The sequence below is a fragment of the Pituophis catenifer genome, unplaced genomic scaffold, assembly GCF_029215685.1.
Source record: "Pituophis catenifer annectens isolate HBS135680 unplaced genomic scaffold, rPitCat1.0.hap2 SCAF_7, whole genome shotgun sequence".
NCBI classification, from domain to species: domain Eukaryota; kingdom Metazoa; phylum Chordata; class Lepidosauria; order Squamata; family Colubridae; genus Pituophis; species Pituophis catenifer.
The window spans coordinates 88,895,820-88,908,295 of record NW_027256887.1 but is presented as its reverse complement, the minus strand read 5'-3'; the positions used below and the strand labels follow the sequence as shown (position 1 = coordinate 88,908,295).

The window sequence follows — 12,476 nt, the reverse complement described above, 5'->3', positions numbered from 1 at the left end:
GAGGGACCTTGGAGGGCTTCTAGCCCAACCCTCTGCTGAAGCAGCAGACACTGTGCCATTTCAGACAAACGGTTGTCCCATCTGTTCTTGAAAACCTCCAGTGATGCAGCACCCATAACTTCTGGAGACAAGTCGTTCTACTGGTTAATTGCTGTCACTGTCAGGAAATTTCTCTTTAGTTCTAGGTTGGATGTCTTTTTGATAAGTTTCCATCCATTGCTTCTTGTCCTGCCTTCCGATGCTTTGTAGAATAGTCTGACCCCCCTCTTGTTGTAACACTGCTATGGTGTAGCCCCTAGTCCTTCTTTTCACTAGACTAGCCATGGCCAATTCAGCCTCCAGTCCCCTAACCATCTTTGTTACTCTTCTGTGCTCCCTTTCACGACTCTCCAAGAGTCCTGCCTGTTTCCTGATCCTTGGAAAAGTTCCTTTGGAAAGAAGCCGCCAAAGATTTGATGGGCTCCATCCCTATTTTCTCCTTCAGACGTTTCGTTAAGGGAGAAAATGTTGTCTCCTCCAGGAGGGCATCATGCACCAATTTTCTGGCTGGAGTTGAATAAGACAAAACTAAACACATGGAAGACTTAATGGGCTGATTTCAATACAGACTGTGATTTTTTTAAATTGCTTTTTAAAATTCCTTGGCTATCGTCCCTTTCACATTTTGATTTTCTTATTTTGTGGGTTGAATTTGTAATTTTTGACAAGTAAAATTAATTAATTAATTAATTTTTGACAAGTAAAATTAATTACCATAATTACCGTCATTAATTTTACTTGTCAAAAATTATGAATTAGTGAAATGAATGAATGGATGAATAAACAAACAAATAAATTCCTTGCCTATCGTCCCTGTCACGTTTTTATTTTCTTTATTTTGTGGGTTTGAATTCGTAAAATTTTGTTTGACGAAGCCAGCAAGGAGAGAGAAAAAATTCTCTCTCCCCTGAGGTAAAAAAAAATACCTAGTCAGGGCTGAGAGTCCCTTTTCTCTGACCCTAAATTACCCTGTATTCATAATCATCTTTACACTTATGTCTGTTATGTTATACGTGATAGATAGATAGATAGATAGATAGATAGATAGATAGATAGATAGATAGATAGATAGATAGATAGATGATAAGTAGGATTAATTAGAATAGATAAATAGATAGGATTAATTAGAATAGATAGATAGATAGATAGTTGTGCAGAAAATGGAGGAGGCGGGGTCTTGGCAGGCTTTTTAGCTGTCCGTTTCACTGCCTGTAGACTAGAATGTAGACTGCCCTCTACAGGCAGTGAAACGGACAGCTAAAAAGCCTGCCAAGACCCTGCCTCCATTTTCTGGCGCGAGTCTTTTTACCTCAGAGGAGGGAGAGATTTCTCTCTCTCTTTGTCTCCTTTTCCACCTGCAGGTAAGCGGTTTTAAAAGGGGTTAAAATAAAAAATTGCCTGACTGTAGCTTCGTTGCTTGCATCCTTACGATTCATATTGATATTGGTTGTTTCCTGATTGCTTATTTGTACCCTTAGAATGTATTTTATTCTCCTCATGTACACTGATTTTATTTTTTTTAATTCATTAAAATACACAAATGCTTAATGAGCAGTGTATTGTCTGGATCCATTTGTTCATACAAAGTATTAATATATACTGAGAGTAATAATAATAATAAAAACAACCATAATTAAAATACTATTAATTGCTTATTTATGATGTTGCCAGGTGTCCACTATTTGAGCGGACAGTCCACTTTTTTCACATGTTCACTATTTTTTTTCACAAAATAATGGACATTTTTTTATTCAAAAGCTTTATGATGAAATTAAAATGTAATTTAATATTTTACATATTATTATAATATATTTGATGTTTTAAAGTATTCTGTTTCTTCCTTATCCGTTATATTTAATATTAATTTATCCATCTCTGCATAGTCTAATATTTTTCTAATTATGCTTTCATCTGTAGGTATGTCTTCATTTTTCCTATGTTGTGCAAATACAATTCTCGCTGCCATTGACATATGTATTATTAAATATGTAGTTCCTTTATTATAATTTTCTGGTAATATACTTAACAAAAATATTTCTGGTTTTAAATCTATGTGTTGTTTTATCATTTTCTCTAACCATGTATGTATTTTCGTGCAGATTTTTTTTGCTTTTGGACAAGTCCACCACATGTGGTAGGAACCTGATATTTGGTTACATTTCCAACATTTTGCGGACATATTTTTAAACATTTTTGCTAGTCTTGCTGGTGGCAAATGCCACTTATAAAATTTTATAGAAGTTTTCCTTGTAGGTAGTTGCCATTGTTAATTTATAATTTCTATCCCAAAGCTTTTGCCATTTATCTAATTCTATGGTATATCCAAAATTTTTTGCCCACATTATCATTGTTTCTTTCACCTGTTCATCCCTAAAAAATCTGATGCGGTATTGTTGGCTCTTTGTAGACTGCAAGCAAATAATTCAGATTAGAGAGCACCAAAGACCCCACAACCAAGCTCAGATAGTAAAAAAAATATTTGTAGCTCAGGGTTGATTGTAGGGTTCTTGGTGCTCTGAGCTTGATTGTTTTCTTGGAGATATTTCATGACCCATCTAGGGAACATCACCAGTTCTAAAAGGGAGTGGACTTTGCTCCCTATGCAATAGCTTGCCCTGCCAATATTGATGGTATATTTTTCTCCTTGGTAATACCTTAAGGGTGTTGTTTTACCACTTGATTCTTTGTCTTGTGTTAATCCCTGCTTATCTAGTTATTGGCTGCTGGAGAGGGTGTGTTCTGGTCTTTTTGTCTCCTTAACTTTTTATTGTCTCCTTTGAACTGTGTGTAAATGTGTTTATCTTTATGTGCATGGTGGATGGCTAAATTGTCTACGTGCCAGGATTTATGGAATTCTCTTGCATTTTAGTTTCCCAGCTGAAATTGTGGTTGTTACTGTCGATGTGTTATGAGATGAAGAAGTTTTCACTGGGTCTTCTGACTGCTAGTTGGCGTTCATCAATGTGCTGTGCTAGTTTTCTCCTATCTGTCCTAGACAGCAGCTGTTATAGTCCTTATTCTGTATATTGCAAATGACTCCTGATTTTTTTTCCCCTTCTGAGTCTTTTGGTTTATTTAAGATATTTTAGAGAACTTTAATTGGTTTGTGTGCCATGGTGTTGCCGCATGGTTCTAATGAACTGTTTGGTGGTTTCAGATATGTTTTTTATGTTGGAGTGCCATATATCTCCCATATCCACCCAAGTAGGGAACATCATCGGTGCTGCCTAGATTAGTTAATTTTTGATTTGGTTGATTGGGGGTGGGGGGGTGGGGAATGACTACCAGGAGTCCTCTCAATGAATGAAAACACACAAGAGAAAAATTTAAAAGCATCATCTGCCCTTGGATTAGAGTTTATTGATTAGTGACACCACATGGAAAAGAAAGTCTGATGCACAATCTTGTTCTGTGGGTCAGCAGGCTGATGTTGTAGTAGCCAGGGAGATTCTGGCTTCCAACCTTCAAGGTGCTTCCAGCTGTATTTAGTACACAGCCATCTTGCACAGATAAGCCAGTTTCATCTCACAAAACTGGTCATTCCATACTTTATAGTCTAGAAGAAATCAAATAATTGATTAGACTTTTGTTGCAATTTTTGTAACAATCTTATAATTTGTATCTAAGAAGACAATATTTTGTCACAAAAGGATTAACTTTTTTGGATAGGAACATTTAAACATATACCTTTGCCATTATAGTTTACAGGTAGTTCTTAACTTACAACCATTCATTTAGCGACCGTTCAAAATTACAACAGCACTGAAAAACATTGATTTATGACTGGTTTGACATGACTGTTGCAGTACTCTTATGATCAAGTTAACAAAATTTGGACATGTGACTACTGGCATATATTTATGACTTGCAGTGTCCTGAGGTCATGTGATCCTTTTTGTAACCTTCTGACAAGAAAAGGAAATGGGGAAGCCAGATTTGCTTAACAACCTGAGACAGCTGATGCATCTCACGGGATGGCACTGCTTGGTTTCTATTCCTCTGAGTTCCATCCCTGCGTTCCTGCCCTCCAGTTACTGATGACAGGCTGTCAGCTTGCAACATGCAGCTTAGCAAAAGAGCAGCCATGACACGAGTGTTGTTGAGATCTTCAGAGAAAGGAGTGAGGAAGGACAATAGGTGGCATTACACCAAGGGCAAAATGAATATGTCCCATTCTGATGATCTTGGAATTGAGATCATCAATGAGCTTCATTGAGCTTAACTGGGTTCAGCTTCTTTCAAGGCCTCAATACAGGTTTTATGAGTTTCCCTTCTCACACCTAAAAAACAACGCCATCACTTCAGTCGTGATGCTGTTGGGAATATTGAACTCTCCAGGGTCAGGACTTGGAAGAGGGGGTAAAGTAAAAGTAAGCTAGATGATAAAAGTAGGAAAAACGTATCTCTGCATCCCATTGTGGCTGGGTGAGCTTTTTTTGCTCAGTCAATTAAGGTCTTAACTGGATTTGTGCAATAAACTTCATGCATATTGGCTGTGGAAGATTGGAAGGTTGTACTTTTTCACACATCTGGAGAACTCATGCTTGAGAAGTCTGATATACTAGAACAAAAAATCTCCTTACCGTTGGAATATAACTCGACACAATTCTGCCTCTCTTGGCAGTTAGAAGGTTGATTTTGTGCCCAAGGCATGTAATCTGCCACGGATGCGTCTACCCATCTCATTCGTATCTGTAGGGAGAGAAAGCAGTGTCATCTCCCCAAGTGTTTTTCTGAATCTTGCAGAAAAGAGGATATTTGTTCTCAAATGTACTTCTTAACAGCCGTAGGGTCAAATGTAAGAGGGATCAAGTTGTCCTAGGGGACAACAGGTTAAGTATAAGCCAGCAGTGCGCTTCAGCTACCCCCCCAAAAATAAATAAATAAAACACCAAGATAGGCTCAAGATCAGAAAAGGTTGATAGCATTGCTTAACACTGCACTAGTGGGGCCACAATTAGAATACTTAGAATCCAGTTCTGGCCACCATGATACAAAAAAAAATGTTGAGACTCTGAAAAGAGTGCAGAGAAGAGCTAGAAAGATTAGAGGGTGGGAGGCTGAAACATGATGATCACTTGCAGGAACTGAGTATGTCTATCTAACGAAGAGAAGGAATGGGGTGATGTGATAGCAGTCTTCCAATATTCGGGGGACTGCCACAGAGCAGAGGTGACTATTCTTCAAAGCACCTCTAGGTAGGACAAGTAGTAATGGGTGGAAGATTATCAAAAAGTAATCCACCCTAGTGTGAAATTTTCTGACAGAACAATGAATCAATAGAACGGCTTGCCTCCAGAAGCTGTGTGTACTCCATCGCTGGAGGCTTTCAAAAATAGACTGAACAACCAATTGACTGGGCTTCTACTGGGCTTCAACCAATTGATAGGGCTTCTACTTTGAGCAGGAGGTTGTACTAGAAGACCTGAGATCCCTTCTATCCCTAGGGTTCTATATTCTACATTCTGTTCTAAAACATGAGAGAATAAATTCAGGCTCAGGTGATTACATGCATACAGAGTTTCAGGAAAACTGAAAAATATAAGTCCAGTCCAGGACAATACCACTGAAAAAGAAAAAAAAAAATCCAAGAAGAAACCAGCATGGTTACATGAATATCTCTTCAATAAACTGAATGTTAAAAGGGACAGTACAAAAAATGTAAAGAGGGACACATAACTAAGGCAGAATATCAGCAGGTAGCCCGAATCTGCAAAGATAAACTCAGTAAAGTAAAGACTCAAGAATCTGATTGATTATATCCCACAGTTCTGAAGCTGCTGTCTTATTGTTATTTCAGAACCATTGTACCATATCTTTCAAAAATTCTGGAGCACTGGGAAACTACCAGTGGATTGAAAAAGAGCTGATGTGGTTCCCATCTTCGAGAAAGGAAAAAAACAGATCCAAGAAATTACAGATCAATCAGCCGAGGATCAATATCTGGGAAGACACTGGAAAAAATAAGAAGAAAACAGATCTCCAAACATTAAGAAACAAAGTTATAACTAGAAGCCAGCATGGGTTTGTTAAAAACATGTCATGCCAAATCAATCTTATTTTATTCTTTGACTAAATTAGCAGAGCAGCAAAATGCTCTGAACATGGTATATTTAGACTTCAGTAAGGCATTTGACAAAGTAGACCACAACCTACTTCTTGGAAAGCTAGAAAAATGTGGGATAGACAGCATCACCCCCAGATGGATTTGTATCTGGCTGACAAACCTTACTCAATGAGTAGTCTTTAATGGTACCATATCCACATGGAAAGAAGAAAGCAGTGATTCCATCTTATGCTCAGTACTTTTCAGTATTTTCATAAATGATTTAAATGAGGGAATAGAAGGAGAACTCATCAGTTTTACAGATGTCACTAAGTTGGCAGGAATATCCAACATCCAGAAGAGAAGCACAGGATCCAAAAAGATCTTGACAGACTTGAATAATGGGCCCTATCCAACAAAATGAATTTTAATGTGGAGAAAAGCAAAGATTTACACCTAGGCAAAAGAACCCCAAAGGTAGAAGTACAAATTATGGTTCAAAAACAATAACTGTGAGACGGACCATCCTTTAGTCAGATCTCATCTGGAATCCTACATTCAGTTTGGGTTACCACATTACAAAAAAGATGTTGAGACTGGAAAAAGTGCAAAGAAGAGCAACAGATGATTAAAGGCATGGAGATAAAAATATATGAAAAACGGTTACAGGAATTGGGTATGGTCAGCCTAGAGAAAAGAAGGACTGGGGTGACATGATAGCAGTATTTGAGGGGCTGTCACAAAGAAGATGGGGCCAACCTATTCTCCAAAGCTCCCGAAGGCAAGACAAGAAGCACCAGATGGAAACTAATCAAAGAAAGAAGCAATCTGGAATTAAGGAGAAACTTCCTAACAGTGAGAACAATTAAGTAGTGGAACGGATTGCCTACAAAGTTCTGGATGCTTCATCACTGGAGGATTTTAAGAAGAAACTGGACAATCATTTGACTAAAATGGTATACCGCAGTGATGGCTAACCTTTTTGCTATCACGTGCCAAAAGTGGGGGGGGGAGCTCGGAGTGGTCATGCGCGCGCGTACCCATACCCATAATTCGATGTGCCCCCCCCCGCATGTGCGTGCGAAACCCCCCCCCGTGCTTTCCCCACTTTTGGCATGTGATGGCACGGTGGGCCCAGGAGGCCCATTTTTCACTCTTTCCAGGCTCCAGAGCCTTTCTAGGAGCCTGGGGAGGGCGAAAACGGCCTTCCCCACCTCCCGAAGGCCCTCCAGAGGCCGAAAACAGCCTGTTTGCCAACTTCCGCTTGGCCCGGAAGGCCCGAAAATCAGCTGGTGGAGCTGAGCTCGCGTGCCCACTGATATGGCTCTGCGTGCCACCTGTGGCTCGTGTGCCATAGGTTCGCCATCACGGGTATAGGGTCTCATGGTTGAACAGGGGTTCAGACTAGAAGACCTCCAAGATCTCTGCCAACTGTGTTATTCTATTAACTAAGTATGGTAGCCATTGGTTTTTGGAGCTTCGTACAGTAGGTAATAAAGGGCAGATTCAAAGCTGTTTTTTGGTTCTTCAATGGGCCAATTATTTCCATTTCCATTTTCTGCGAGACATGAGCCCTCCATGACACTTAGATAGATCTTGGATCAAGTTAGTTCAGGGCTAGAAGCATGATTATCATAATTTAATCATCACTAGAAAGTTGCATGTTTCCATTTTCCAAATGGATCTCACTCAAAACGTCTTAAGAGATCTCCCCGAAAGGAAGAGACATAGAAGAGAAAGCCACAGAGGTCTGGAAATACCTCCAAAAGATCCCACTTCACTTAAGGGCCTTCTTTCCAGTCATAGCTGTTGATCAGCATCCAAACACAGGTGATGTTAATGAAAGTTCCTATGTTGAACTGTGTGAATTGGGACACGGGTGCCCTGGGTATGCAAAGACTATGAGGGAGTTTGGAATTGTGACAGAGTTTGTTAAAAATGCTTATACTCACTGATGAGGGGAAACGATACAGATATTTTTGTAATTCCTCTGTTTATCTACTCTTGAGCAATCAGCTTGTGTTTCCTTACTTATTCTACGTGGTTCCTAGCCAGCCTTGTGAGAGTACCAAAAGGACACTATTGCTCAGATCTGAAGAAACGTGTCATTTAGAGAGAATTGGGATCTGTCCCTTTGTCCATTCCGGGCTCAATCTAGACTGTGTGTAACATAGCCATGGTCAACTTCTTAAGATCCCAAAGTTGCACTGAGATCCAAAACTGAATGTGTTGAAGGCTCTCCAAGGAACCCCCCACATACTAGGATTGCTATCATGCTGTTGTTAAGTCCTTATGGAATTGTGCCGTGTAAATCCATTGACAGATTGGCCTATTCTTGTCACTTCCCCCCTCCCTCCCCCCAAGCTTTTCATTGTCTTCAGATATACCACTCGCTCCCTTTTCTCCCAAACGTCTACTCACCTTCCCGCCCCTGACTTTGTACATTCCAATCCAGGTTCTATATGCCTCTCCGTAATTAGTGAGTATAGCAGAAGCTATGCTGTTCATTTCCCGTTCGCTGAGGATGGAAGCAAGGTGGGCATGTTTGCCATGGGAACTGCATTCTGTCTGGGAGACACCAAGCAGACACAGGTTTGGGCTTCCTGCTTTAGATGCTGACCCTGTCCTTTAGACCAGGATCTTCAAACCTGGCCACTTTAAGACTTGTGGACTTCAACTTCCAGAATTCCCCAGTCAGCATGGCGGAGTGTCGTCAGTTTGGTGACCCTTGCTTTAGAGCCCTCCCTCAGTTCCACCAGTCTATCCTTGTCCTTCCTGATTCCCCAACTCCATCACCCAGCGCCTGTCTTCACGACATCTAAAATCTATAGCATGGAATCAAAAGCAGGACCTAAAAAGCAATCACCCAGGCTCACTGCAGTATTTATCCCTTCTAACTCTGTGATTCTGTATTTTAAACTGCATAAATATGCGTAATCAGCAAATACCTAGCTACTTCCCTTCCCATCTACTGTTACTATCCTCAAGAAAGAGTCTTAATAAAGAGAAACATATCAGTTATGCTGGAAAAGATAAACCATAGAGAACTGAGGACTTCAAGGTTGCCTCACTTAGCACATTCCTTTTTTGTTTCTGTTTTGAAACAAAATTCCTCCAGTAATTTGTTTCCCTCACAGTAGAAGCTTCGTCTGGCAACATCCTTTCTCTGCTGTGCCCCTATGATGTTACTTTCATTGCTCCTCAGTCCTACCATTAGACAACCCTAAGCTATGCTTTTCTATACTGAGGCTTAACTATATGAGGGGTCCTTGGTGGTCTCAGAGCTTGTTGCCGATGATATTACCTAGTTTGAGCGATGCAGGAAAATAACCAAGCTCAGAGAGCACCAAGACCCCTCATTTCAACCATGATCGCATTATTGTGGCCACCAAATTGCCTTATTTTTTACCATAATCTTTGGACAACTCTGCTCACTCCTCCCTCCCACCTTCCCTTCCATCCATCCTCCCTCCCTCCCTCCCTCCCTCCATTCCCACAGGAAAGCATTATGCTCAGAAAGCAATCCAATAGTCTGAGCTGGAACCGGACATCCAAACATGGAGGTGGATGGGGCTCCTCTTACCTCTGCATCGTTCCAGCTCAGTTTATTCTCGAAAAATCCGTAGCAATGCTGCTCATAAAGAAACCAGTTCAGGGGACAAGATACTGCTTCCAGGCCTGTTGGTGGAAAGAGAAGGCGTTGTCAAAGAGGAGGAGATGGGGGTCACCCACCCTGAACCCATAGATTCAAACTGAAAAGAGGGGGAGGAGAAGGGACTTGAAAAAGGGGAAGAAAAGAGACACCCTAGAAATAAGGGCAGGACGGTGCCCAGCTGGAGGGAAGCCAGGACGTGGATGGGGTGCAAAGTACGGCGAGAGGCTGGGAAGACAGGTGGGGGCAGCCTCCCCTCAAGTAACAGGGTCAGAAGAAGAAAAGAGAAGAGCAACTCAACAAGGACCGATATCTGGACCAATGGGCTGGGAAGGGTCTCAGGACACCCTTTGCTTAAATACCAATGGATGGTTGGGTGGATTTTCTGCTCTTCGGTTTCACAAATTCCTTGACCCATTGTTTACTAATTCATTGTTGGTCTACTATTAATCTTGGTTAATCTTTGTTTACCTGTTGTTGATTGCTGGCAAGGGAGTATTTGGGGTTTTTTGTCTCCTTTTTGGCTTTCTGATTGTCTCTCTTGAATGGTGTGTAAATGTTGTTTGTGCTTAGCTGAATGTTGGTGCCCAAACCCTTTGGTTAATTTGGGGTTCCTTTAACCCACATAATGTCACAACACATATCTGCCAGAATATGGCTTTGATTGCATGGTTGGGCCCACATTCTGGCTCTGACTCCCATTCCTGTGAACCCCACAATTTGTCCAGGGTGAATAACATTGCCTCTAGAGCTTTTCCTGACCTTCGTCATCTCAATACTTGAAGATCTGAGGAGAGAGCTTAGCTTACATTCCATTTTGTGATGGCAATCTTTATATTTTCCTGCCATGACGGGGCATTTTCTCCCCAATTAGTATGGCTGGAACTACAACCATTTTTTGAATTGTCCATCAGAGAATCCTAGGGCTGGAAGGGACATCGGAGGTTTTCTAGTCCAATCTTGTGTTCAAGGTAGGACACTTTATAGCATCCCAATCAAATGGTTGTCCTGTATATGGGTGTTTTCATAAAAGAGAACCTGAGCTGAGGCACTCACATTGCAGCCCTGGTCAAAAGGGCCCAGCAGAGATTATACTATCTGAGACTTCTCAGGAAACAACAACTGAATGGAAAACTGCTGGTGACCTTCTACCGCTGCACCATAGAGAGTGTTTTAACTTACTGTACCTGTCTATGGTTTGCCAATGGCACAGTGGCAGATAGGATAGCACTCCAGAGGGTCAACGTCATTGCCCAGAGGATCATTGGTTGCCCTCTCCCCTCTTTGGAAGAGCTTTATAGCTCCTGCTGCCTTAAGAAAGTTCATTCTTAAAGATCCATCTCATCCTGGGCACTCTTTTTTTGAACTATTACCATCTGGCAGATGTTACAGGATAATAAAAACAAGGACAAATAGGTTGAAAAACAGCTTCTATCCCAGGGCAGTAACTATATTGAATTCTACTGTATAGTGCAATATTAATGCAATATCTGGTTTTTAATTGAATTGTATAGAATGTGAAGGATGTATGTTTGTGTTTTATTTTTATAGATATAATGTACACTGAAGATGGCATTTAATTTCATTGTATGAGGTGCAATGACAATAAAATAAAGTAAACTATTTTTGAAAACCTCCAGTGATGGAGCATCCACAACTCCAGGAGGCAAACTATTCATTTATTAATTGTTCCCACCGTCAAGAAACTTTTTATGAGTTTTCACCCATTGGTTCTTCTTCTGCCTTCTATGCTTTGTAGAATAAGTCAACTTCCTCTTTTCTGTAACAACCCCTCAAGAACTGGAAGGCTGTTATCATGTCACTCGTAGTCCTCTTTGCTAGACTATACATATCTAATTCTCTTAGTCTTTCATCATAGAATTTAGCCTCCAGACCTCATACCATCTTTGTGGCTCTTCTCTGCCCTTCTTCAGTATTTTTTTGCATCAACAAAGACCTACCTTGTATGAAGAAAGAGGCCACCAGGAAGCCCAAGAAGGGCACACGAAAAGAGGCAAACCCCATCTGGAAGGGAAAAGAAAGAGCAAGCTAACTCAAGGAGCTGCTGTTACCAGATGTATTGATGTCCTCCAGCTGTGTTGATTTCAGAAGGAGATTGGATAAATTCTAGGAGGAGGATGGGATCTCATCGACTCCTAGTCTTTCTGGCTGTTTATCCCCTCCTGAGTCAAGACTGTTGGGCGAGCAGGCACAGAAACAGCCAGGGAAGTGATTGAAACCTGGGAAACGGCCCCCTCCTCAGTCAACAAGAGTGCTGATTTACCACCAGTTGGTCAAATACTTGGGAGGCGAGGGCTTGGCAGCACAAACTTCAGCTAATGACTTAATAGCCAGCCATCAATACCCCAATCAACATCTAACAAGCCACATACAATATGCACCATATAAATACCACAAACAGAACAACCCAAAGCCCACCCTCTGCTAGAGAGAAGTTCCCTGAAGATGGGCTCCAGCACAAGTCCAAAAGCTCAGGAGGCAAAACCTCTGGTCCCACTGACTGACCCAAATTAGTTCCCACAACATTATCCTGGAACACATAGATTCACCTTCATTTGAATATCAATAAATTACAGTAGGATCCTTAACTGTCCAACAGCTTGCCACCCTCTTCTTGCTACTGAATTGCCTAAAGACTCTTGGGTTGACCTCTGTGGGACTTAGAATGGTGGCCTGGATGGACTCCACTCTGTCCTTCCATCTTTCTGTTTTTAGATA

The 12,476-nt window shown here is 41.1% G+C and overlaps 1 protein-coding gene across 1 annotated transcript; it reads right to left on the bottom strand.

Annotated features, from left to right (window-relative positions):
• Positions 1 to 3,524: 3,524 nt before the first annotated feature.
• Positions 3,525 to 11,762, bottom strand: LOC139319804 (C-type lectin lectoxin-Thr1-like). The gene is made up of 5 exons (XM_070947842.1): positions 11,699 to 11,762; positions 9,669 to 9,763; positions 8,507 to 8,653; positions 4,623 to 4,731; positions 3,525 to 3,595 (listed from the first exon to the last, which is right to left on the bottom strand). The coding sequence occupies exons 1-5, from the start codon at positions 11,760 to 11,762 to the stop codon at positions 3,525 to 3,527; spliced, it is 486 nt and encodes a 161-aa protein (XP_070803943.1).
• Positions 11,763 to 12,476: the final 714 nt, after the last annotated feature.

Coding starts and splice junctions, on each gene's coding strand:
- LOC139319804 (XM_070947842.1), bottom strand. CDS start 11,762: ATGGGGTTTGCCTCTTTTCGTGTGCCCTTCTTGGGCTTCCTGGTGGCC. Junction 9,764..11,698: donor GGCCTCTTTCTTCATACAAG/GTAGGTCTTTGT, acceptor TTCCACCAACAG/GCCTGGAAGCAGTATCTTGT. Junction 4,732..8,506: donor ACAAAGTCAGGGGCGGGAAG/GTGAGTAGACGT, acceptor CTCTCCCTACAG/ATACGAATGAGATGGGTAGA.